The sequence below is a fragment of the Phalaenopsis equestris genome, unplaced genomic scaffold, assembly GCF_001263595.1.
Source record: "Phalaenopsis equestris unplaced genomic scaffold, ASM126359v1 Scaffold000036, whole genome shotgun sequence".
In the NCBI taxonomy this organism is placed as follows: Eukaryota; Viridiplantae; Streptophyta; class Magnoliopsida; order Asparagales; family Orchidaceae; genus Phalaenopsis; species Phalaenopsis equestris.
This window is the reverse complement of record NW_018164478.1, coordinates 1,586,977-1,613,943: the sequence shown is the minus strand read 5'-3', so window position 1 is coordinate 1,613,943 and position 26,967 is coordinate 1,586,977. Positions and strand designations below refer to the sequence as shown.

At 32.9% G+C, this 26,967-nt stretch overlaps 2 protein-coding genes across 3 annotated transcripts in view; one reads left to right on the top strand and one right to left on the bottom strand.

Annotated features, from left to right (window-relative positions):
• Positions 1-4,635: 4,635 nt before the first annotated feature.
• On the top strand, positions 4,636-9,765 carry LOC110018781 (probable WRKY transcription factor 75). The gene is made up of 2 exons (XM_020716216.1): positions 4,636-5,103; positions 9,591-9,765. The coding sequence occupies exons 1-2, from the start codon at positions 4,781-4,783 to the stop codon at positions 9,763-9,765; spliced, it is 498 nt and encodes a 165-aa protein (XP_020571875.1). The 5' UTR covers positions 4,636-4,780.
• A 1,155-nt stretch (positions 9,766-10,920) lies between these two features.
• The window catches only part of LOC110018897 (SUMO-activating enzyme subunit 1B-1-like), a 51,828-nt gene continuing 35,781 nt past the window's right edge, over positions 10,921-26,967 (bottom strand). For both annotated transcript variants that reach the window (XM_020716372.1, XM_020716373.1), the window contains exons 7-11: positions 22,872-22,922; positions 13,974-14,040; positions 12,933-13,036; positions 12,753-12,860; positions 10,921-11,222 (exon numbers count right to left, since the gene is read on the bottom strand). In XM_020716372.1, coding sequence (XP_020572031.1) covers positions 11,109-11,222; positions 12,753-12,860; positions 12,933-13,036; positions 13,974-14,040; positions 22,872-22,922 — 444 coding nt within the window. In that variant the 3' untranslated portion in view covers positions 10,921-11,108. The remainder of the gene's footprint in view (positions 11,223-12,752; positions 12,861-12,932; positions 13,037-13,973; positions 14,041-22,871; positions 22,923-26,967) is intronic.

The window sequence follows — 26,967 nt, the reverse complement described above, 5'->3', positions numbered from 1 at the left end:
AAATAAATATGGAAATAATCTTTGAAGGGTGTAGAGTTAGAGGACTTTAAAGTGACAGGTTAAAGCCCCCAACTTGGTTTATTGTTTTAAGTTCTGATACGAGATGTTAGCCCCCAGGTGAAGGGAATTTATGGAACTCTAGAGTGAGAGATGGTGGTTTCTCTGCCTAGCCGGTCTTCAGAACTATTCATACTTTAAATTAGTCAATGTTCTTTATAACATCTCTAGTATGTGTAAAGAATATAATTGCTCCTATTTGGCACAACACAATTTGCATACTACCACAACAGAGTTCTTATGCTTATTACTGATTCATGATAAGGAGAATGATATTTTTAAATTCAGTATTTTTCTTTTACATAAACTCAAATTATCTTTTTAAATTGTTTATGTTTTGTCAAAATATCAAAAATACAAAAAATATTTGAATTTTAACTACTGCGAATACATCTCTAGTTTAAGTAATTATCTTTTTAAAATAGATAATTTGTCGTTCAATAGAGCATATTGCGTATTTCTCTGTGGGTTCGATATTCAGGTCTTAATCAAAAAGTCATATATTACTTGATAACGATACGTATACTTGCGTAATATCTCAATATATAAATTAAAGAGTTAAATTCCTATTTACTTCAGGATCAAGTTTTGACTATGTTGCAAAGTAAAGAAATATAAGTAAAAATTTAATCAGAAATATTGTTATACTGTTGCATATAAGTAGTAAGTCAGGATCAATAATAAACTTCGATAAGACATTATGCAACAACTATTTCTTGAATCCTCATTTTCACTATGAAAAAGAGAATTATTGTAACAAGCATGAGCTTATGCAATGTTTGATTAAGATTGTTGGAAACAAAGATATATGCCCAAAACCTGCGATGAATGAGATCAAACTTTTTCATGATAATTTAACAAACTTTGCAAAGTCATTAGCTCTGAAAATGTCAAAGGAAATGTAACTCGATAAGTTCATATGTTATATTTTATTAATATTTCATTTTTACATGCATTTGAATCGTATCTTTTTTATTATTTTTTTTCTTTTTTGTCTGGATGACTAATGAAAAATGTTTTGCTTAAGTGCTCCATATCAACAAATATTAGCTATAAAGATTTTTATTCAAACTGTTTCCTCTGGATGTGCAAGAAGTTGGAGTATTTTTGAACAAATTCATACAAAGTGAAAATCTTCTAAAGCATTAAAGATTGAATGATCTCGTTTATGTTGGATACAACCTCAACTTAAGGAGTTGTAATATGTTTTTTCTATTTTTGCAGAAGAGTATATTATATTTTTATTCAATGCATGTTAATTGTTAACGCGGTTGAAAATTTATTGTATTTATATTTTAGATTGCATATAAAAAAAGAAATTATGATCATTTGGATTACACGAGTATTGAGATAATAAATTTTTGAGTTGTTGGTTAAAAAACTTCTCCTGAATTTGATAATGATGATTTAGAAAGTGAAATTTATATTCCATATAGTGAAGATCCCAACATAGCATTCGATATGCAAACACATATAAGTTTTTTTTTTTTTTTAATTTGAAAGTTTACATTATTTATTTGCTTATACTGCACATCTATATAAAAGATAAATAAGTGTATATGTGAAGATTTCAATGATGCTACAATTGAAAGTATTGAATATGATGATTTGGAAGCTTTAGGAAAAGGAGTTAGTCGACATACAAATTTTGTGAAAACATATTTTGTGGAAACCTTTCATGAATATGATTTTTGAATGTCATCTTTAAACTAAATTATTTTTATTTTTATTTATATTCTAGTTGTCATTTCTTTTTTTTTTTTTCAATGTCAAATAAGTTTAATTTGATGGAATGTGTGCGCAACTCTAAAGTTCAATATTTATGTTTTATTTGCATTATACAGTTTGTCTAAGATTTTTCTTTAATATGAGTAATGACTTTATAGTCATTAGTGCTATACTTATAACTTTGCACCTTATTTTTAAAATTCACAATTGCCAAATGAACACACAGGTTAAATTATGACAGTTTTTAAATTATTAGTTGTTATTAGTTTATTTTTTTTTCATATTTGTCATTATTATATTATTTAGATTATATTTAAGTAATATTTATATTTATTATGTCTTCCGGTTCAACCCACGGGTTCAACCCCGGTTCAAACCCGGTTGAACAAATGGACTTTATAACTTTTCTTCTTCCGATTTGATATCCGGTCTGATTTTTAAAACCTTGGTGGTATATATGTACATTCCCCAAAATGTATTCAAGGTTAAGAGCCAAATTTTGGTCCCAATTGTCATAGCATATCTTCTAGTTTCACACCTGAGAGACCATCCATAACATGCTACCTGGATTGAAGTAGAATACCAATTTGGATTTTGGCTCTTTTGAAATGTTTTTCTAGCACTGCATTAAAATTTTGGGTGCATTTTACATACATACCACACAATGCTTATGTATTTACACATCTAACACCTATACTTTAATATTCTCATTTATAGCACTCAACTTGAATATCACATAAAGGCCAAGGCGTTACGAATGTGAATATCAAACTTTACATTTAGATATGTAAATTCAGAAGAATTGTTTGGTAGGTATGTAAATTTGCCAAAAATTCTTTCTGACTGTTTAGGGTAGAAGAATAAGATGTAAATCTTATTATTGGTAGTGCGACACATTCTTTCACTCAAAATTATTAATTATAACTATAGACGAGTCCCATAAACGTGGAAGTTTTGAAGAGTGTTTGCTTCTCCGAACTTTCGCGTTTCATCACCTTCTATCCGACTCAGACTCAGACTTAGTGCAATATTTTCTTTTTAATTTTTTATTTACTAGAAAATGGGCCAAGAAGGGAAGTTCATTTTGGCTTCAACTTGTCGCCGGTCAGAGTTCATCTAGAAAATGGCTCGTAGTTTTTTAGGTGCAGCTGCATCACAGCCGTTGTATTAATTTTTGGTTGCTGGAAAAAAAAATTTAATTGGAAAAAAGATTGCATCCCACCCGTTGACAAAAAAGGGAAGAGTCGGACGGCTAAGATGCTGCTGAACAATTCTTGCAATTACTGTGGAGGATCTACTAAAGGCATAATAATAAATGGATCATAAGAGTACTCCTGCCCCTCTAAAGAATTGCAACCTTAGGATAAAGAGAAAACAGAGCTGGTTCATTATTACAATTATCTTTCTGTCCGTATTTCGAGAAAATATTATGTCTGTAAATCAAACCTACGGTTGGGTCGCACCATGCTGTCGAACGCACAAAGTGGTGCTTTCCACGTAGTTTACCGATCGTTTAAATGATTGGCGTAGTATTTTCTTTAATATTTGAGTGTTATATTTAAGCTAAATTGGTTTAATATATGCTTCATAACCCACTTGATTCAAATGAGTTGAGAACAAGTTTGTGTCAATTCAAACTCAGGTTAGAACGTAAATTAACCAGAACTATGTGCTTGATTAAGTCGGATCTATTTATTGTATAGGCATAAATGATTGATCCAAATCCACCTAAATTCACTTATAGAACTAAACCAAATGTGAATCATGCAACTTTGTAAATCATGTGTCCCAATTAGCTTCAATACAACTCATTTCTCAATCAATCTGATCTTAACCCAACTAAACTGGAAACTAAATAGTGATAATCACATCATATTTGGATTGATTTGTAATTTTTAAGGTTAACTTAGAACTGACTTGAATAGTAATTGGATCAGTCTAAATCTTAGTTTTTTGGAATTGAGCTCGAGTCAAGTTGTCAAATGGAGCCGTGTATTTACATCCTTTTGAAGATTGTTCTAAGCTAACTTAAATTGATAGATTTCATTGTGGACCGAGATCATCACTTGTTCAGAACAATGCCATTGTACTCAAATAAAGGATAGTTACACACACAAATATATATATTAAAAGGAATGGACGGAGGTTATTAGACAAGCTATGATCATCCCTAAGTGTGCTAAATATTTGTGCAACACACCCTACACACACGAGGGGATTTGAACCCATGACTTGAGAGGATTTACGACTTTCAGAGATACTGCTCTACCAATATACCACAGATATTTGAAAATTTTATGAAAGATAGTGCAAATTTTGTAAATAGCAATATTTTGTGTCATGTGAATATAATTCCTTAATTAAACTTAGAGTGAAGACAATTTTCAAAAAAAAAAAAAATTCTTGTGATTATATTTTTCTTTTGAGAAAGGAAAAAGTATATGCAAAGTCGTCAGAAACTATTCCTATGCAAATTTAGACTTATTAGTTGCATCTAACGTGTCAAATCAACCGATCTATGAATTATGAAGTCACATCGGTTAAACAATCAACTATAGTTTCGAAGCATATATATATATATATATATATATAATACAGTGCATGTATCAGTTTTTGGTTGACATCCTCGGTGTAAGTCCCCTCAGGTCAGGGTTCTAATCCTTTCTCGCGACGTGAGCATTAAGGAGGTGGTCTCGAATAACTAGGCATGTACCCTGATTTAAAGAGACTTACAGTGAACCCCGCCAACTTACAGCGTATTGTGGCACTAATATATATATATATATATATATATATATATATAGAGAGAGAGAGAGAGAGAGAGAGAGAGAGAGAGAGAGAGGAGGCAACATTTCTCTCTTCGCATTCCATATCTTCCACGTGCCACCCAATCTCGGTTCCCTCCGCTAGCTTTACTCAACCCCAGCCGGCAGACACGCACATTAAAACCATACAATTAATTCCCTTCTCTTTCGCTCCCAAAGCAATCAAACTAATGGAGAATTACATCCCCATCCTCTTTCCTTCACCCCATTCCTCTTCTTCGAACAACACCTATCTTCTTCAACCTTCGCATGCAGATCTCTGCGTTCTTTCAGAGCTGAAGGAGGATGAAGAGAAGAAGTCAGAGAGCTTCCATGGAAGCACGGAGCAGGAGAAGAAGGAAACGAAGAAGAAGAAAACTGAAACCAAGTTAGTTAACAAGATAAGGAAACCTCGGTTTGCTTTCCAGACGAGGAGTATGGTGGACGTACTGGATGATGGCTATCGATGGCGTAAGTACGGCCAGAAGGCTGTTAAGAACAACAAATTTCCAAGGTTTGATTTTTGCAGACAACTCTATCACCTACTGCTGTCAATCATTTTTTATCTAATCCTTCTCTGAATTAATCGGATCATATATATCATTTTATTGCAATTGAAATATTATTTATGCAAATTTAAGTAGAAGATTATGTATATAAACTCCTCATTAGATTATGGGAGCTACCTATATTGATTTTAATTAATGGTATCATAAAATTTTGAATATTATTTCAATAACATAAAACATTTATTACCGATCATGGTATTAAAAAAATAAAAAAAAAACAGTCATGTTTTTCCATATCATATAAGTTGGCGAGGGGGAAGTATTATATATATATATATAAATGTAAAAAAAAATTAAGTTTTAGGTATGTACGTAAATACATAGGAATTAGGGGGTATGTATATAAGTGCTAAATTTAAATGGTATTCTCTTCAACGTAATTAATGCATATATAAAAATGATGTTAACATACTAATTAAGGCATATCGTCAAGCTGGTATCATGCAGGATGACTTTTCAGATATGTACAATTTTGCATATGATGCCGTGCAATGAAAATGTAAATAGCAGATTATCACATTTGCTTCATTTACTCGGCAACCTGAATTGCTTCGGTGACAATACTTCCGATCTATTTCTAGATGAAAATGACCGCCATAATTCTGGTCGGTAAAACTACGAATACTTACTGGTCAAAGTTGATGCCTCCCTTTATATGAAAAGAATTTACCTAAACACCACACAATCCTTATTTATTTACATATCTGACATCTAAACCTGCATATTTACAGATTTAACATTCAAATCTTTATCCTACAGTAAAAAATACTGTTAATATAACTTAATACTTAAGGGATAGAGATAAATTGAAAATATAAGTGCATTGTTAAACATTCAAAAATGTAATTGTATGGCATAGAAAATTAGTAATATGTATAATAAAATTAATATCATTTTTTATATTGACAACCCTTTTAAGTGTATGAGATTATACATCGTACATAGAATAGGACACTTCTAAAATTTCTGAAGAGAGCCTACCCTTGAAATCAGTTCACGAGTCAACTCACAATAAACCTACCCATACCAACTAACAAGTGAGGGGCAATCGAGGGTAGGCTCTCAATTGTTAACAACTTGCTCGATAGCTCATCAACAAACTCTAGGCCTATGACAGAATCATCAACTCACTTTAGGTACGTGACAACACGCAACCTATTGTGATGTCTCGTGAATTAGTTGATGACAATATCAAGAGTTTACCCAATGAATAACAATATTTATAGGTATTCAAAATGGACCAATTTGATGATAGCTTTCTGCAAAGTCGCTTGAAGACGACACCATAAGTTTGCCCAACAATTAGTTCGGGCCTCAACCATGCTAGTTCGACATGAACGAGTTTCGATTCCCTACCAACTCATTGACTTTTATCATCAACTGGCATTATAAGATCATTTAAGATACATAAGAGATTATGACTTCGCATGCACTGCAAAATAATCTTTGATATCACACATCATTTCGTGTTTTTCTTATAATGTTATTCCATACATATAATTATTATATCTCTTGTATATAAATAAAGGTCATAGCTACAAAAGAGAGATCAAGAGCCATATGAGCAAAGGTATGGGTCTAGCCTCATTCTCTAACTTACGATGTTCACTTCCTCTTTCTCTAACCCTAATCCCAAGTGCTCTTGATATGGTGGTCTGTGGGACAAATTTTGATTATATGTTTATATTTATTTATTTAGAGATAAAAGAGAGAATTAAGAAAGGGGCAACCAAGCTTATTTGGGGCGCCACAATCATATGTGAGCCACTTACATATGGAAACATTTGAACTGACCAAAATCATTACATTAAAAAAAAAAGCCATATGGAAAATCTAATGAGTTGAAATCGTCGACCAATCAAAAATAATAATGCGTGTTTACATAATGAAAAACACATGTTGAGCCTATCTAAAATCATATGAGAGTTCCTTAACAAATTACACTAGAAGAAAGATGACATCTAGTTATATATTTAAAAGGAAGAGAGCAACCAATTTATATATTCAGAAATGCATTTCAAATTTAATGAGATTAGCAAATATGCCTATTAGACTGCCTAAATTATAATTAGAATCCCAAAGAAGTATTAATTCTATTATTGGCACACCCAAACACAAGTTATCCTATTAAATTTTAACAAAATACTCTTCTCTTTCAATTAAAAAACCAATAAAATAGGCCAATTTAAAGATCAACTTCTTAAACATAGCAATCAAATAGCTTTAGGATCATTTGGAAATTCATTATCTCGCAACTTAGGAGAAGGAAGCATAAATCTTGCTAATATCTTACATTGTTAAAAATTAAAATAAACAAAAAAAAAAATAGTTTGAATAGTCATTATTTAATATAGTACAAATAAATGAAATTTAAGTATTAAAAGTTTACATTCAGTAAACTCTCTATAAAAAAAGGATTTATAAGGAATGGTATGAATACAAGGAATTATTAGGATAATATTAATTAAAACTTATAGTTAAAAGAAGAGTGGGTTGATTAAAGATCTCTTGGGATTTGTGTATATAAATATATTTTTTTTGTAATGTATATGCAAATTGTTCTAAAAATAGGGTGAGAGTTATCCGAAAAAGGAGAGGATCCATAAAAAAATAGAGAAGGGATTTATTTTTTCTCATTTTTTTTAATTTATGTGTTTAATTCTTTTCTTATTCAATTCTTTAAATTTGATCTCTTGAGAGAGTTAATCTTCCTTGGAGAAATAATCTTCTGTGAGATCAATTCTCCCATGAGATCAATTCACCCAAGATATCACCCCTTTAGGAGATCAACTCTCTAGGGGATCAACTTATTGAGAGAGGTCACCTCTCCCAGAAGTCTAACTCTCATAGGAGGTGAACTCTCCCAAGAGATAAACTCCTCCATAAAGATATACTCTTTCATGTTCTTCCATGGGATGTAATTACCTTGGAGATTAACTCTCCCAAGAGATCAATTCCCTAGGGAGATTAACTCTCTTAAAAGATCAATTCCCCAAAATGATCAACCTTCCAAAGAAAAGCATTTATATGGAAATTTTACCAATAAAGAGCATTACAATTATAATTTCAGCTATAATGCTTATGCTAAAAGAAGAGAAAGAGAACATATCAAAAATTTCTAAGGATTCATGTATAATAAACACTTTATTTGTAATGTATAACCAATTCCTCTATAAATTAAGGTGATTAGTTTCAAAAAAAGAGAGGATCCCAAAGTAGAGAGAAGACATTTATTTTTTTCCTATTTTTCACATGTTCTATGTGCTTGATTATTTTTATAATTTAGCTATTTCTTTGGTGGTATGAATTCATTGAAAAATTATGATCCAATATTCTAAAAAGTGTGATGAGTGTGGAGAATGTCATAGAAAAAAAAAAAATAAAAAAAAAAGGAGTGTGTGGAAAGTCAAAAAAAAAAAAAAAAAAAAAAAAAAAGAATTACACAAAAAACATAACTATGCAATAGGAATATCTTTAACAACATAGTTAACAAAAGCATAATCTCTAAAAACCTCTCATCTTCTTTTTATTTTATTGTTTTATCTTTTTGGTTACTCCAAGTAACTATATTAATGAGTATATATCTATATACGTATACATTAAGTAATATCATTTGCAATATAGAGAGAGCTTGACAATAACACTCAGGGAACTTGTCTCATTTATAACTAGGGGAACTCACCCCTTATAGTCAAGTTTGCTTAGAGTAAAATAAAAATCGTCTTATCTTTATATCCTACTTGGACAAATACCTAAATGCGAGGGAGTACTACACTTGAGAAACTCTTTTTCAAATGTAACTAACCTAAATAAAGAATGAAGATAGTAAAGTAGATAATTGAATACCATGATATCTCAATGTAGAACAAGTTAAAAAGTTACAATAACTACTCCTTATAAAGAGCTACATTCTCCTAGTGAAGGATAGCTTGAACTTAAATAGATTATCTACATTTCTTTCATTTAAGTTATATTACAGTTTAATGGCCAATGTAGTCATATATGGAAGACGAATTTCTTCATAGAAAAATTGAGTTCGTTGACAATGCTCAAGGAACTTACACGATCAAATGAGTTCACCATCAAGTCAACCAATCAAATAACTTAATAAAAAATATATAAAATTTACCTAACATTTTAGAAGAATACTCCCTAAAGGCTAGCCAAAATGCCATATGACGGTTCCTTGTAGAGAGTTAAAAACCCTCAAGAAAATTAGCACTTAGTGAAGCCATTCCCACAATTAAAAATATTTGTGACAATACTCACCGTTTCGAAATAACACATTCAACAATTTAAAATATGAACTTAAAAGACATTTTACTCCCACCTTTTTTCAAATAAAAATGGGACTGTTAATCATTTTATTAAGAAAATTTAAAATTATTTATTTAAATACAAAAACTGAATCTACCATGTTCTCTTTCTGTAGGAGCTATTACAGATGCACACACAAAGACTGCAGTGTCAAGAAACAAGTTCAGAGACTATCAATGGATCAAGAGATTGTAGTAACCACTTATGAAGGAGTGCACACTCATCCAATAATGAAATCTAATGACAACTTTGAAACCATATTGAACCAAATGCAGATTTTCCCAACCTAATCTGCTTAATTAGTACAAGTACAATTTGTAAAGGTGAGGTATATTCTGTTACTAATAATAAGACTCTCTGTTTTAGTCTGCAATATTTATTCATGGAGTTGTACAACCATTAAACAAGGAATGCTATTTTTATGCTCAAGCAAAGTATTTGCTATTTGTCAGGGACTCGGGAATTCATGTTGTTTCCTTGATTTCTTAATAACTTTCATATTTTTAGCTATTTTCAGTTTATGTGGCATCAATTTTGAATTTAAAGAGGGGTTGATATGATTAATTTCATACAAAACCAAACAAAGAGAAGAAGTCTTCAAGGAAAGAAAATATTATATCCAACCTCGACAAATGATGGTGTGAATTTCACGGTGTCATCTGCATATCTTGACATGCATGTAATATTTTCTCATCTTCTAGAAAATAACAAGCGAGGGAAGATAAGAAATTATACAATACTTTGTGGTTATCATCATTAAATCCTTCCAAAATTTTATGTAGTAATCAATTTTTAACTTTAAAGATGTTTCACTGGAAAAATTCTTATTATTACTTCAATTAACATTCCCCAAAAAGTGGATCCCACATTTCGCTGACCCAAAGATTACAATCCTAAAAAATTCAAATTTTTAGACACATTAAGAATACATCTGAATTCTACATTTCAATTGTTATTAATTGAATATACATAATTAAAAATCTATTTTTAATTGGTCGCCAATACCATCAAAAGCATGCAAGTTTACATAATTAATTGACCACCCCAAGAAACATGATTTCGAAAGCTATGTATTTTCACTGTTCCATGACTGAAATCATTAAAAAGTTAATAAAAATATTATTTAATTGTGAGTAAAATTTTAAAAAAAAATGCTAGATTTTAATGCTATGTATATTAAATTGCAACATTTCATTTGTAAGAATATAAATTTTTCTTATATATTTTATTAATTAAATTTACGCTTGGTGCCACTTATAGATAAATAGACATGGAGTCACAAATAAGAATATCACCAATTTAATCACTGATCAAATTTCATATAAAGTGCTCCCATATTTATCAGATTCCTATTACTAACCTTCTTATAGTGCAACAAAATCATATTCATTCGTGCCCATTTTAAGCTATCTTATTTCATTACTTCTAAGCCTCTTCATTCTCTCCATGCATGAATTTAGGCATTAAGGGGTGGTTTAATTAAGAGAAGCAAAGTCAGATGAAAGTTGGCATTTCTGCAACAAGAGACCTAATAGAAAACATACAAATATCATTTCAGACAAGAATGTAAATATTAAAATTGTCTTGCAGACTTGTTTGGCAACTCGGCCGATACAAAAATGTAAGTACAGTGTCAGCTAAAAGATGCAGGAGATATCTCTTCCATAATGCCTTTTCCATCTGCAGCGTCGAAGTAAAAGAAGTTTTTGATAGGATCGCCCTTGCCAGAGATTGCCTTGATGACTTCCTGAGAAATATTTAGCAGCCAATATTCAGATTGAAGAAATCATCAGTACAATATGAAAACAGGAAACAGTTGCATAAAATTGTGTTTACATCACAGTAAGGGAAATAAAACTGTCAAGAAACACGACTAATTGCTTTCAAAAGAAAGAACTAAGTTCTTAAAGCTGAAGGGTGATGATTTCGCAGCACATACGACTCTCCAAGGAATCAACGAGAGAACCCTATAAGGAGCTGTTTGGTTTGCTAAAAAGGTAATGCAGCGTAAGTGTGGTGTTATGTATTTGAAATATTTTAGTTTAGCATAACATAAATATAAAACTTTATATTTTCTTGTTTGATTTGAAGTAAAATGAAAATATTAATATTATAAATTATGAGATCAATAATGAGCGGGTGAAGGGGCAGTGATGGATGGGCGGGCGGGCAGGCGGCCAATGGATGTGGGGAGTGATCGGGCAGCTGCAACAAAGGCGACAGTGACGGCGGTGGCAGGTGATGGCAGGCGGAGCCCGTGGCAGCCTGCAACACTTTACGCTGAATATATACACTAAGGAATGAACTTCAAATGCAATGCTTAATTATAATACAATTGGAATTCTTCCGACCAATCATCTGAATTTCTAAAACCCTCGGAAAAAGAATGCAATGCAATCCTATTGTAGCCAGGCAGATGATGGCAGGCTGTGTCAGTGGCGGCCTGCAACACTTTACATAAAGTTGTATTTATCCCACGAATTTCAAATACATTGAATATATACTAAGGAATGAATTTCAAAAGCATTGTAAATTTATAATTCATTTAAAATTCTTCCTGCCAAACATTTGACTTCCTAAAAACCCCGCAAGAAAAAAATGTAATGCACTCCTATTTTAGCTGACCAATCAGAACCCTAAATGAAAATAAAGTTAGCAAAACCTTCAACTTCAACTAAGCAAGCTATGCTACATAAATGAAAAGAATGATAGCGATCATTGCTATTTTCAGCTGAAAAGAAAAATACTCCTAGGCTCCAAGGGGTTCTCACTTGGCGAATCAATGGTAAAGGAGGTACCTTTCTACAAGAAAAATATTGATCTCCTACAAATTAATTTATTTCATGCATGCCAAGGAGCACAGGCTAAACACTGCAGATCTAGTAAAAGATGCATAAAAAGGAACAAAAGTACATCGGATACAGCGAAAATGAGCATGAAGAATATCCAAAACACTAGAAGAGATGACAACAAAATAACTAAAACAAATGAAAATATCAAAAACAACGTTATAAGCTTTCCCATCTATATGAATAGATAATATCCACAAGAATTTTTGTCTTTCACTTGATAAAAAATCAAATCTACGAATGGATAAACAATTTTTAAATTCTCAATAAAAATTTTATTCATGCCATAAATTATCTTACATAACTTATAATTCTCATCTTCATAAATGAATGGAATGAAATAACATTTATTAATCATTGATTAAAACAAGAAATATAAACCATCTGCGAATGTAGAGTTCTTGCTATAAGTGAAATTTAGACAGCACCTGGCCAAGAATTCCACCCAGGATGGCACATACAGGAGGATGCTCTCTGGAACCAGCTGCAACGAGTCGATCCAATAAGAGGTCTGGGATATGCGATTCATCGAGTCCCTGCAGATGATTTCTCAATTTTATATTAAAAAAGAAAACATTCGAATATATGAAATTGAACGCAATAGTCACCTGTGCATCACAAAGATTCTTTCTCAACTGCAACACAAGAGGAAGATCAGAGCCCGATGTCTGACAAGGCTTACGGTTTTGTGATGACTCAAAATATTCAAGAACTGACAAGATGGAAGGAAAATCATTTGCTGGCCTAATAAGTTCAAAAGTTATGAAAATCAAATACAACAGGAAAAGTTTTGTGACAAAGGCCAAGCAAAGTAACCTTGTTTTCTAAGGATATATTACCCTTTTAAATATAAAGAAAAATTGTATCAATGCAGGAACAAGTGCCACCGAACAACTCAAAATAATCCCGCTATTTGAAATAAGAGCATCACAATAATCAAGGCCCTTATTCCAACAATTTGATAATTAACTTCATGGATCTTCTATTTATTAAGATTAAGTGTTACTAGAGGTGATATTTTTAGTTTGGGTGAGCATTTTTAACAACAAGACAATGCTCCATTCCATTCTCATTTATAACCCTATTATGTCGAATTACATCCAAGGCATCTAAGTACACTTAGGGTCCGTTTGGGGCAGCTTATACGTATCAGGATAAGCTACTTATCCTGAAACGCGGCACCCGGGCCGGCCGCAGGGGTCGACCCGCGGCCTGTGTTTAGTGTAAAAACTCAAACGCAATTTCGGATAAGCTGACGAAATGCGCGAACCAAATGATACGGCGGCGTTTTGAAAACGCCACCTGCACTTATAAGATGCCCCAAACGGACCCTTAGATAACTAAGTACACATAGATGGTGCTTAATATTGTAGTAATATCAAACAAAAATCATTAATTTCACATCCAAAAAATCACAAAATCACATACCCTATTTTATTTTACTAATCCTAAATCTCCGTTAAAAAAATTCTTTCATGGGAACATCTCGTCTTTTACTTACAAGGCCACCTATCATAATTATATTATTTGAAGAAACACATAAGCCAACCGGTCAAAGATGAGGAATCATTAAAATAAAGAAAGAAATTTGGTGCTACAAGAGTAGGATTTACAGAGTTGAATTGTATAAAAATTAAAGAACTACAAACCTCTCATAGCAAAGTAAGTTTTGGTTGTTTTCCTGGGAAGATCCCTCCATGGAGTTAAAATTGCCTCCTGCGATAAAAATAAGACCATTTTTCTCGAACTGATTATCCAAGTAAAATAAATTTCCAGCTGACAAAATAAGCTAAAAAAGAAATAAAATCCAGTAAATGGTTCACATCCTTAATTATCACATAAAAATGGTTGTACCACAGTTAGCCGAATAAATAGTTTATGATGGGAATTTATGATATACTAATACCATTCAGTGTTGGCCAAGTTGTGACGATACTGAAGTGACATGTATAGGATTAGATACTAAATTTGATTACATATTAGGCCAATGAAATGGGAAGGTATTGATCAAAATGCCAATTGAGATAGTTCGCTAGAGTCTCCTTAATCAAATCTAGAACTTTCTTTGTAAAAGTTAAATCTAAAGTCTCATTACAAAAACGATATGAGATGGATCAGCATATTGACATCATTTGCCTTCAGAAAACTACACATTAACTAATCTCGTCTAATTCATATTGGAGGTGTTAAAATTGGCGATTTAAAATTGTCAATGCAAATTGCCTGGTTGGTGGTGCTATTTGTGGCTGGAATTCTGATAGTCACAATCTTTGAAAGACAGACATGGACACGACACAATATTGGACATGACATAATTAAAAAAAAAAAAGACATTATACTTAATTAATTAATATTATATATATATATATATATATATATATATATATATCTAAATTTAGCTTTTATTATTGAACCTCATGCTTATAAAAATTAAGTTTCAAAATTCGATATATAATATGTTTCAATAGAATTTTTCAAACTTATCGACTATAATTTAAAATATCATACGATTACACCTTGTTTAAATAATTAAGTTAAAATTTAACTTTTAGAAATAGAATAAGTATATATTTATAACTATTAACTCATTAAAGAGCAAAAAAATAAATTATAAATATCACATCTATAATTAAGACGACTTTGAGTCCACTTGACTTCGATGAATAGAAGCCTTAGCGCAAGCGTGGCAAAATTCATGGGACATTTGGATTGGCTTTTAATAACATGTTTGACTCCTGCTCCGATTGTGACAAATCAAGTCATGGCTTCCGCTTTAGCGGGTGCAGGTTTGACTTCGATGAACAAAAGAGAACTACAATACTCTACTTCGACGAATGAAGCAAGAACCTTTAAAGCTTGGCTTCAACAAACAAACAGAGAACTACTAATGCTCGGCTTCGATGAATATTGGATGCATTTTTTATGTTAGATTTTGACAAATATTAGTATCCAAAATTCGATTGTGACTCCCGCAAAGATTTTTCACAGTACTGTAGCTGCTACAGTACAACGGGATTCAATATCACAGGAGATGGGAGACAAACCGCACAAACAGTCACATTTTCTTTTATTATACTTCATTTCCTATTATCTTTCATTCCTTTTTAGTCATTTCCAATATATGTGTTAGCTTAGGATTTAGAAATCAATTTTTATGATATTTTTTTATAAGAACAGTTGCCAACGTTCAAGGTTTACCCTTGCAGGGATGTATCTGAAGGCAAAAAGGCGCTTTACCAATAAATCATCTGTGGAGAGCTCCTTCCAAGGCATCAAATGATGCTTCAGCTGTAGCTTGTTCCCGATGGGGTATTTATCCTTTCCCAACTCCTCCAAAACCTTTGCAGTCGCCGCCATTACCTCCCCTCTCTCCTCTTCACTAACCTCGCAGTCCCAACCCTCTACCTTTACCGTCGCCCCTGTTCCCTCCCTTACCTCGTTGTTTCGACCGTTGTCTAGCCCTCCGTACTTATTGCAGCCGCCCAAGACAGTGGCCTTGATATCTTTTCCTACAGTCCCACCTATTTCATACATTCCAGCCACCCCCCTCGCAATCGTAGCCCCGAGACAGCATTCCTCATGTCGTATTGCAATTCACAACCCTTCCCCTTTACTGCCCAATGCTCCTCTTGGCTGACGCTGTCGTTCCAGAACCTCCGCTTCACCGCCAATGCAATTCCATCCCCTCATTTTGTTGTCCCAACAACACAGCCCATTTCATCCTACTATCACCACTCCTCAAGCACCTAGCCCACCACCCTAATGAAGCCCTGACAGAAGTTTGTCTTATTTTGTTGTAATTTCCCTTCCAAGTATGTTTGGTTGTAACCGTTTATTTATTTTTTAGTAACAACATTTTTATTTTTCTATTGTGAATTGGGCTAGCTCCAGTATCATTGGATAGCATAGCTTAGCCTAACTTTAGTCATGTCATAAAGTTTCTAGCATCCCCCACCACATAAATTTTCTTTTCCCCCCACCCTGCACACCTCCTTCCACTTACCTATACCCAAAGCCCCAATCACACCGCCATCGAGCAATTACCGAAATCTGATCAAAAATCTATCATGGACGACATACAACAGCTACTCTGCCAAGTGCTAAATCAGCTCAATACCATTGAGTGAAGTATCGAGGGAAAGATCAACATCGAACGTAATAGTTAAAGTTGTGAAGGAGAGAAAATAGAATACATGAATCTCTTCCGTAGGGATACTTCCAGTGGAGAAGAATATAGACCACAATGCTTCAGGATATAATATCAGCAGAGATCTAGAGCTGAAGTGTCTGTTGGAAGATACAAAGATGAGATGCCTATTAAAGGATATTGAGATGAGGTGCTTATTGGAAGATACAATGATGAGATGCTTGTTAGAGGATACAAAGATGGATTGTTTGTTGGAAGATAGAGAGATGATGTGTATATTGGACAATACATAAATATGGGAATGAAAGTGGACCTACCAAAGTTTGAGGGGAGAATTGATCCAAATTACTCCCTCGAGTGGATGTAGACAGTTGAGCAGGTCGTTGAAAACAAGAAGGTGCTCGACAATAGAAGAGTGAAGCTCATCGCCATCTAGCTGAAGAAAAATGCTTCCTTGCAGTAGGAAAATCTGAAGAGGGAGAGACAAAGAGGACGAAATAGAATCACCTTTTGAGTGAAGATGAAACAGGAGATGCAGCGACAACAATTACCCCTGCATTACCGCCAGGATATTTTCTCGATGCTCCACTACCTGCAACAAAAGGAGCAATCAGTGGAGCAAACAGTAAAATTTACAAACTTAAGTTGAAGTGTGCACCAAATGAAACAGAGGAGTACACCATAATTAGGTATTTGAGAGGCCTGAAGCTTACCATCAATAATGTGGTCCAATTGCAACATTTTTGGATACTGAGGGACGTGCAGACTTTAGCACTAAAAGTGGAAAGACAAGAGAAGCAGAGCAGACAACCACTAGCACTCAGATAGCCATCCACAATTGGAGATCTCAAGAGGACCGCCCTATAAGGAGTGGAGCAGACTGGTCAGGAGCAAGATAGAGCCACTCTGAGTGAGAAGAAACCTGATAAGAGAAGCATGCCCACTACAGTCTCAACTAGAACATGCTTCAGGTGTCATGGTTTTGGACACATCACTTCTAGTTTCCTAAAGAGCCGAGTTTGTAAATTTTACTAAACAGGAGGCAATGAAATAAGTTAGCGACGAGGAAGCAACTGAAGAAAAGTTGTGTATCAGCTTCCACCAAATGAGGGCAAGATTCCTGTAATTCGACGAGTCCTTTCGATTGAGGCATCGAAGGAGCAACAATTGCCTTCAACACAATATATTACACACTCGTTGAACCTTGTAGAGAAATATATGCAGCAGCATCATCGATGTAAATAACAGCAAGAATGTGACATCCTCGTTGATGATGGACAAACTTTGCATCACGGCTCAAAGATATCCTCAGCCATATTCCCTAACGCTGTAGAAAAAGAACAAGAACAACATTGACAGGAGGTGTCTGATGAAAGTTTCAATGGGGAATCAACAACAGGATTAGGTTGTTGCGATGTGATGCCCATGAATGCTTGCTAGGTTGGGAAGACCATGGCAGTATGATTGCAAGACTCGAACATAATGGATACACGAACAAACTACTCAATTACCAAAAATGGCAATCACATAATTCTTCTACCATCTGCGGAGTCCAAGATTACAGATGTCCTAACCAACAAAGAAGCATCGAGAAGATCAGTCCTAGTGATCACAGAAGATCTCTGGAAAGAAGAATCAATCACAGATGAAGGACAACTAGTACAGAGAGAGTTTCAGAACATCCTGTTTGCTAACTTGCCACCCTGGCTGCAAACATTAAGAGATTCAAATTGTCTAACTTGCCACCCTGGCTGCAAACATTAAGAGAGATTCAAATTGTCCTCACCTCAGATCAGGTTGAACCAACCTTGGGTTGCTTTTGGAAAATTCAATAGAATATACTTGGCATGAAATCTCTGTTCAACATGGCAAGGGTACCCCTAGATAGTTGGACTGATATGGATGTTTGCTCGCAAGTAAGGAAAATAACTCAGCATTTTGGGAGACAGTGCAGTCGACAGTAGGATCCATGTACTTCTCGTACCGTAGTCGAAGATCCCTTAAACTGGGGAGATTATAGCAGCTCTATTATTTTGAATGTGCATATAGAAGTTTCGACAAATGAGATCGAAGCTCCAACCCCAAAATATTGACACATTTTGTGATATTGCGGCTGCTACATTATCACGGGATTCAATATCATGGGACACAGGAGCCGAGCCGCCAAAACAACTCCATTTTCCTTTATTATACTTCCTTTCCTATTAACTTTCATTCTTTTTTAGTCATTTACTATACATGTGTTGTATTATAGTTTTGAAATCAACTTTTATGGTGTTTTCTGTCAGGACAGGCGTCAGCATCTAGTATTTTTCAATCTAGGACTGTATTCGAAGTCGAGAAGGTGCTCCGACTGTAACTTGTTTAAGGTGGTGATCTCTTTCCATAGAATCTAGTGGTGCTCCTATTGTAGTTAGTTCTTGAGAAGATATTTATCCGACCCAACTACTCGACAATCTTTTCATCCGTCGCCATTTCCTTCCACTCCCTCCTATTCCTTGCCCTTGCAGTCTCAGCACCCCACCTTTGTCGCCACACTTATTAACTTCCTCGCCTCGTTGTATCGATTGTTGTCTAGCTTTTCGTACTTGTTGTAGCACCCAAATGTCTTTTCTTGCAGTCCCGCCACCCAACCACATATTTCATTCATTAAAGCACTCACCGTCATTGATGCAGCCCTAGGGTAGCACTCCTCTTGTTGTAATGCAGTTTAAAACCATTCCTCTTCGCTACACCTCGTTGTCCCGGCACTCCCCATGCTTGTCACTATCGTTCTAGGCCCTCCGCTTCACAACCAACGCAATTCCATCCCTTTCTTTTGTTGTCCCAGCAACCTAGAGCCCATTTCAACCTTCTAACACCAATCCCCGACCACCTAGCCAACATCCACCATCCTGGATCGAGCCCTAGCATGAGTTTAAGTCTTATTTTGTTGTAATTTCCCTTTAAAGTATGTTTAGTTGTAAACGTCTATTTTTTTTTTCGTAATAACATTTGTTTTTACTATTGTGGTTTGGGTTAACTCCAATATCAGTTAGAGGGAGCTTTGACCTGACAACAGAGGCAACAACTTTGACTATGAGCTATAATTAGGGTTATAAATATATTCATAAATTTCTACTTCCCGTGTCTCATTACCCTCAAATCGTGTTGAGCTCATATCCAATATAGTGTCAAGACGTGTCTCGGAAGTGTTCATACCAAAATAAAAATTCACACACATTTTGTAGGGTTGAATAAGCGTTGGGACATGTCTGACAAGTATTGGTGTCAGATACATGTCCGACATGGGTACGACACCTTTTTAGAAATGTCGGTGCTATATAGGTCAGAATATTCTCAACTTCTTCGTTGACACATGATTCCTATTCTCTTCAATCTGACAAGTTTCACATTTATATAATGTTCTGACAACTATTTATGCTCCACAAGAGTCAAGAATAGTTCTTGTAATTGGGGTGAATTCTTGATGTGAATTTAATGATAAGGTTTACATTGATGAAAGATCTTCTAATTGCTCCTAGGACTATGATCTTTCAATACACCTATTTTGCAAATTCAATATAACTAATCAGCCCATGCCTGGCAAACGATTTACATGTTTAAATACTAGAGAGAATGTGATTCTAGCTAGACATGATCAGCTTCTTATTTTTTCTAAAAATTGCTGATGCTTTTCCCCACTATGGTCAGAAGGAAAATCTTTTTGAAGAACTATCTTATTATTTTCAACTCAGACATGATTTCATCAAGCAAAATATTTAATTCCTTGTTATGAGAACCAAAGGTTTCGTATGGATGGATTCAAACGTATGCATTCAAACAAGTAGAAAAGCTTTCTATTCGCTAAATTCAATTTTTTAAATTTCCCTTGAAGGAGTCAACCATCATGAATGGTGAAAACCAAAGTAAAAGAGAGCTCTGAGGCCTATGTAACTCATACCAATTGAATGGATGAAACTACCTAATGTACTCTCAAATTATAAAAAAAATTCCTAAAAGGAGAAAATTCCTTATCTTATGGATTCTCCTCAAGATCCAAAAGACCCAAAATTTATAATTTGGGATGAAATTTAGCCTATGATCGTAACATGGTTATATAACATAATGATGCCTGAAATTAGTAGGCGATACATGATTCTCACAATAGCAAAAGATATTTGGGATGCTATCAAACAAACATACTAAAACGTAAAAGATGTTGTTTTCATCTATAAAATTAAAATAAAAATCTCAATCTAAAAACAAAACAAACCTCTGTCATCTAAGATTTTAATTCAATTGAAAGTTTGTTAGATTTGACCTATGATTTGACCTATATTTGGACCAAAACAAAAATCGGCAATGACAATGATTGGACCTAAAAAAATATTAGTGATCGTTAATTCTTTCACAAAACAAAGACAATGTATTTCTTTCAAAAGCAATCATGAAAAAAGGACACATCAAAGAAAAAAATTCAAGCTTCATAGAAAACCCCAAAACGATAGTGGAAACAAAGAATTTTATTCAAGGATAAACTTGCCTTGTAGAATCAACAAAGCTTGACTCAAATTAAATCAACATGCTCAAAAACACCCTAACCCTTAAAAAAATTTTGGGTTATGCTCTGTTGCTCTAAAAAGTATAAATGTTAACCCTGTTTTTTTATTTGCCTAAAATAGTTCTCCTTAAACCAAGGTCCAAGATTCCAGAGCCACAGATTATATGACAATAACTGCCAGCCTTTTCAAATATATAGCCATATCTTAATAATAGAAAAGCTAAAGAAGTTGATAGTGTGGCAAGTTAAGGACATATTCTTATTTATCTCACATTTATCCTCAATAATATTCTACATTTCCCACACTATCAAATTCATAAACAACATAATTGCAAAGTAATCTCTTTCCTAATCATTTTTTATTGATGGATCTCACTATGAGGAAGGCGATTATGCAAGCTAGAGAAAACGATGAGCTATAGATTCTTGAAGACAAAAATCACTTGTCGGGTTCCTTCATCTGCACTCTTAATACGAAAATCATTTGGAAACACCATTAAAAGCTAGGCGTCCCTCATTCAAAATCTTATGATATATATTTTTATCTTTTTTATAAATATTAACACTAAAGAAACTCATTTTGGGACTAGTGAAACTATAAAATATCATCGCATTTATTTTTCTAAAAGTGATTCTAGAACATCTTATCATTTTATGTTAATTCACTCTAATATTTAGGGACCTTAAAAAATCCCTAACATTTTGTTATTTTTCATGTACCTCACACTTGAATGACTGCATATATCTTGTAAAAAAATTTGATATTAGCGTTATTCTCCCTACTTTTATTACTATGATTAAAAATTAATTTAATGCCAATATTAAAATGTTTCACACAAATAATGCTTACAAATAATGCTTGTGATTATTTTAATCAAAATTTATCTTTCTTTTCAATAAAGATTTAATCATTCATCAATTCTCCTGTCCTAATACCCCCAACAAAATAGGGTGGCAGAAAGAAAAACTTGATAACTTCTGATAGTCATATGACTTTTCTTTTATAAGATTAAGTTTCAAAAAACTTTTGGGAAGCAATATTTCTTGTTGACACATGCTTAATCAACAAAATACCTAGGAAAGTAATCAGCTTCAAATATCCCAAGTTCTTAATAAAGGAATTATATTTTAAAATTCTTCTTTCATATTCTTATTAATGGTTGATTAGGAGCCAATGATTCAACTAACCGTTTAACTTGGACAGATTTTCATGAAAAAATCTTTCTTAACTGGTTTAAATTTGATTTCTTCTACTACTTGTTGCATTTGTAAACTTCAATTTCGAACAATTAAGTCTAACTTACTCCAATACCAACTCTATTAATTTTATTTGGACAAAACTCTTGTCAATTTTCAACTCCTATACTGCATCAGAATGCATTACCTTCTTCTCCTCATATAATGAAAGACCACTATTTTTGTACCATTTTGTGCGTCACCCTCTTCTCTTCATAAAATTAAAGACCACTATTATTGTACCGTTTTGATTAGGCTATGTTATATCCTGCTAGAAGTAGCTGCAAGATTGTTTTAATTCCAAAAATTTAGAGTTGAGCTTATGCAAAATCATTGCTGATTTTGATCATACTACACCCCCATTATTATACAAATTTCAAATTTGATTTGGTTCGCCCTCATTTGAAATCAATCCATACTACCCATGCAGAATATGTACTCATCCAGCAAAAATTTGAGGTAAAACCTAGAAACTACATCAAAAAATTTTCTTCAGAAAATAGAAACTAACAACCTAAATTGATTATTTAGAGAAAAAGAGCAGAAAAACAAAGCGAATGAAATTGCAACATGATAAAACATCAAAAAGCATAAAAGCCTAATCAGTTAAGAGCAGCATACCTCCAGACTTGGATACTCCAGATGACACTCAACAGTGCCATTAGATTTCTTCTGCATTGTTTGAAATTAGAAAATGTAAGTAAACTTGTCCGTGGAGCCATTGTTTTTCAGCTCCAATTTATACATTAAAAGCAATATGGAAACTTTTCTTCTAAACAATAGGAGGGCAAGAATTCAAACCAGAGTAAAAGTTTAAGAAAATGAATAGAGGGATTTAGCTCATCTTTTCGACCAAAATTTCTGGCAGGGAAAACTTTACACTTGAAGAAATTTGGTATGAAAATGAACCTTATCATTCAAACTTCTTTCAATTTACAGTTGCAAACATGTCGTGGTCATTTACCTCCTAATTTCTTCCCCTCAACACTTTTCCGTTGTCTTCTACTTAAGGAGTTCCTGTGATCGCTGGTTAGTTAGAATAAGCTAGAACACTGTTTCTCTTATTGCTAGAATCAGAGTTATGCTCAGACATCCTATAAGATTATTTGTGATCTGCTTCAAAAAGCAAGAGATGATGTTCTACGCAAATTTAAAAAATTTACAATGCTTTAGACTAACAGAAACTCAAAAAATATTATCCATACAATTGATTTATTTCCGCCCTTGTTAAGAGTGTCATTGGAAATTTCTCTTACATCCACCAAAAGGTACTAAAAATATCAAGATTGGGGATGTGAGAGGGAGGCAAATTTATGAGAAACTTTAATCTCAGAAATATCTTTTTTTTTGGGTAGAATATTGTACATTTAAGTGCATACTTTATTTCTAAATGTGCAGGAGAAGATGAATTGAATGCTGTTTATGGTAAAACATTTGGTATGGTATTTTTTTCTCTGACTTATATATTTTTTGGCTTGCTGAAGAAAATGAGTTGATTGAGGAATAATAAAGTAGTTTAGTACAAAATTATTATCCAAAACTCCTTATAATGGCCGATGAAAGGAGGGAGCAATTTGTTTCACTCACCTTTCCATGTTAAACATATGAATTCGTGCAAATCTTTTTTCCTCATTATATACATGAATACATAGAATATGTTTTCCCTTATTAATCACACATATTTGTGGATTCATTCATTCCTTATATTGGCAATATTAGTACTTACAACTCTACCCCTTGAATTGAATTTTAGAATTCTACTATCCCACATTTGCTGAAAATATTTTTGAATGCATAGTTGCAACTTACAAAGTCCCTGGATAAACTAGTTGACTTCTCGTTGAAACAGATGAAGTGCATATTAAGTCTTTTCCTAACTTCTTTTCATGAATACCTATTCACCTCTATATATTTGGTTGGCCATATTATAGTGGACTTTTATGGTAGTATATCCTTATAGGTCCTTTTTTATTTAATTTTTAAACCTTTTTGCATAATGTTGAATCTGAATTCAGAGCACTTGCGCAACATATATATGAACTCCTATGAATTCTACAAGCAACTTGAAGTTGAGATTCATTTGATTTGTGCAAAAAGTGACTTACAAAACTTGCAGCAAAAGTAAGTGTCAAGACATGCCTAAGATAAATAGATTAGTTTCCCAACTAATCTTTGATATTATCAATGTCAAATTCAATTCCATCTTCAACGACATCTTGGTTTTGACCTAATTCAATAGTAGTTTTACAATGCTTGCAATTAAATATTTTTGTTTCTCAAAAAATGCATAACATCCTTTTGCTGAAAGAGATTTTTTTTTTAAACTTTGCCAGTTCTATATCCGGTAAGTAATTATTGTATAATCAACATACACAACAATAATTGAAAATTTTCCATCAGGAGAATGTTTTATGGAAAATATATGATCTCCTTGGTTTTGTCTATATCTCATTCCCCACATGGCCATTACAAATTTGTCAAACCACATACTTAGGGATTGATTAAAATCAAATATAGTCTTTTTCTACCATGCATGCCTTATTTTATGTGAAAAAGTTGATGAAACCTAGAGGAAATTCCAAATATATTTTTTTGAAAGGCATATTTTACATCATATTATTTCTTAGACAATCAAAAACTAATAACCATAAAAGTTAAGAAGTGAATTATATTCATTTTAGTAACAAGAGAAAAAACTTCTAGGTAGTCTATTCTATAGAACTGACTATAATCTTTTGTTACTAATCTTGCTAACCGTTTCAGAAGTCTTTCTTTATATTTTAGTGAGAAAATCCTCTTGAATCGTACAATTTCTTTCCCATTTCGTAGCTCAGCAATTTTTGCGTGTGATTTTTTTTCAAAATCATTCATCTCTTCTCACGGCATCCTTTCAGTTCTTATTTCTTAATATCTCAAATAGAATTTATGCTATTTTAATATGTAAAAGAAAATTTTTAAAAGAATGTTTATTGGGTTATGGGGTATAGTGGAAAATCTGTGGTAATAGATTGATCATTGGTATGGGAGTTACCTACAATGATTATGAAACTTGAGTTTACAAGAGACTTTATAGGAGGCTTTGTCCTTCTTTTATAAACCTAAAAAAGTTTAGTGGTAGGAGTAATATGTCGTTCTTGCATTTGTATGATAGGAATGTCAAGAGCTAAATTATTAAGTTCATCAAACATTTCTCGCAAGTTCTCCTCTGGAAGGCAACTTTGACAGAATAAACTTTGTTTTTTCATCAAAGTGCGTTCTCTTACAATGAAGACTTTTTCAGTGTTCAAATAATAGCATTAATACCCTTTTTAAGTGGATAAAACACAATTATATCTATAAAAAAAATCAGCAATATAATACAAGAAACTTTTGAAATTAATCATCCTTGAGGGTATTCTATTAATGAGATATGTTGAGATTAGAATAATTTCTCCCCAATCATATTTCGGAGCTTAATTTTAGAAAAAGTGTCCTAGTAACATCTAGAAAATGCCTATTTTTCCTTTATGTTACCCAATATTGTGTAGTGCCAAGGTAATAATATTAGTGAATAACACATTCTTTATGGAAAAAAAAAAAAAATTTTTAGTCGAATTAAAATAATTGGGAGCTTGATATTGGAAGAGTTGCCCCGCTAAAATCTAGAAAATACCTATTTTTCCTTTCTGCCGCCTACTATTATGTGGTGTCAGAGTAGGAATATTGGTGAATAATACATTCTTTACCGGAAAAAAAGATTTTTACAACAACAACAAGCCTTTATCCCACTAAGTGGGGTGGGCTACATGAATCTTTTTTCTCCATTGCGTCCAATTGAGTTTTAGTCAAATTAAAATAATCTAAGCAATATCATTCTTAACTTTTATAACATTAAAACCAAATTATTTTTTTATCATAAAGATTAAAAATTGGAAGAATATGAATAACATTCAGTTTTTGTTTGATAAGATAAATTCATGTCATCAAAGTATAATCATCATTGAATGTGAAAAATTCTTCAGCTCCAAAATTATTTGAGGCTTTTGAAGGTCTCCAAATATTAGGAGAATTATCATGAAAGAAGTAAATGGTCAAAATTCACTTTCAAGAAAAAAAACTATATGATATTTAAAAATTTCATAAATCTCACAATACAAGTTTTCAATGTAAAAATTTACAAAAAGGGAATGAACCATGCATTTTAGAGCTTTAAAGAGATACCGTAGTCCATAATAATGATCCCAAAGAGTATCCTGATTTAGAGTAGACATAAAAGAGCAGGATAATTGGTTATCATCTTCAAATATGTATTGTTCATCATTTAGTCTAACTATTTTAATCGACTTTCGCATAGATCCTGAAATAATCAATGATTGATACAAAATGTCACCTTTAATTATGATCCTTGGTGAGTTTATAAATATATATAATTTATTAATATGTTAGGAGCATGTAGCATATCATTGAGAGTGAATGTAAAAGAAATATAAATACTCTTGAGCCATCAACTACTTTTATTTTCCTATTGTTGAGACGAGATTTATAGATTTGAAAATGCTAAAATGTTCATCATTTAGGGTTTAGGGTTTCTAAATATATCATCCAGGTTTAAGGGAACTGCTTAAGGTATTAAAAGTTCAAGAGTTGTTATTTGTATCACATTGAGATAGAGTGTATAACCCTTTTGAGTTGGCAATTTTTTTTAAATTGAGCCCTTCTTATTTAACAAGATAGACTC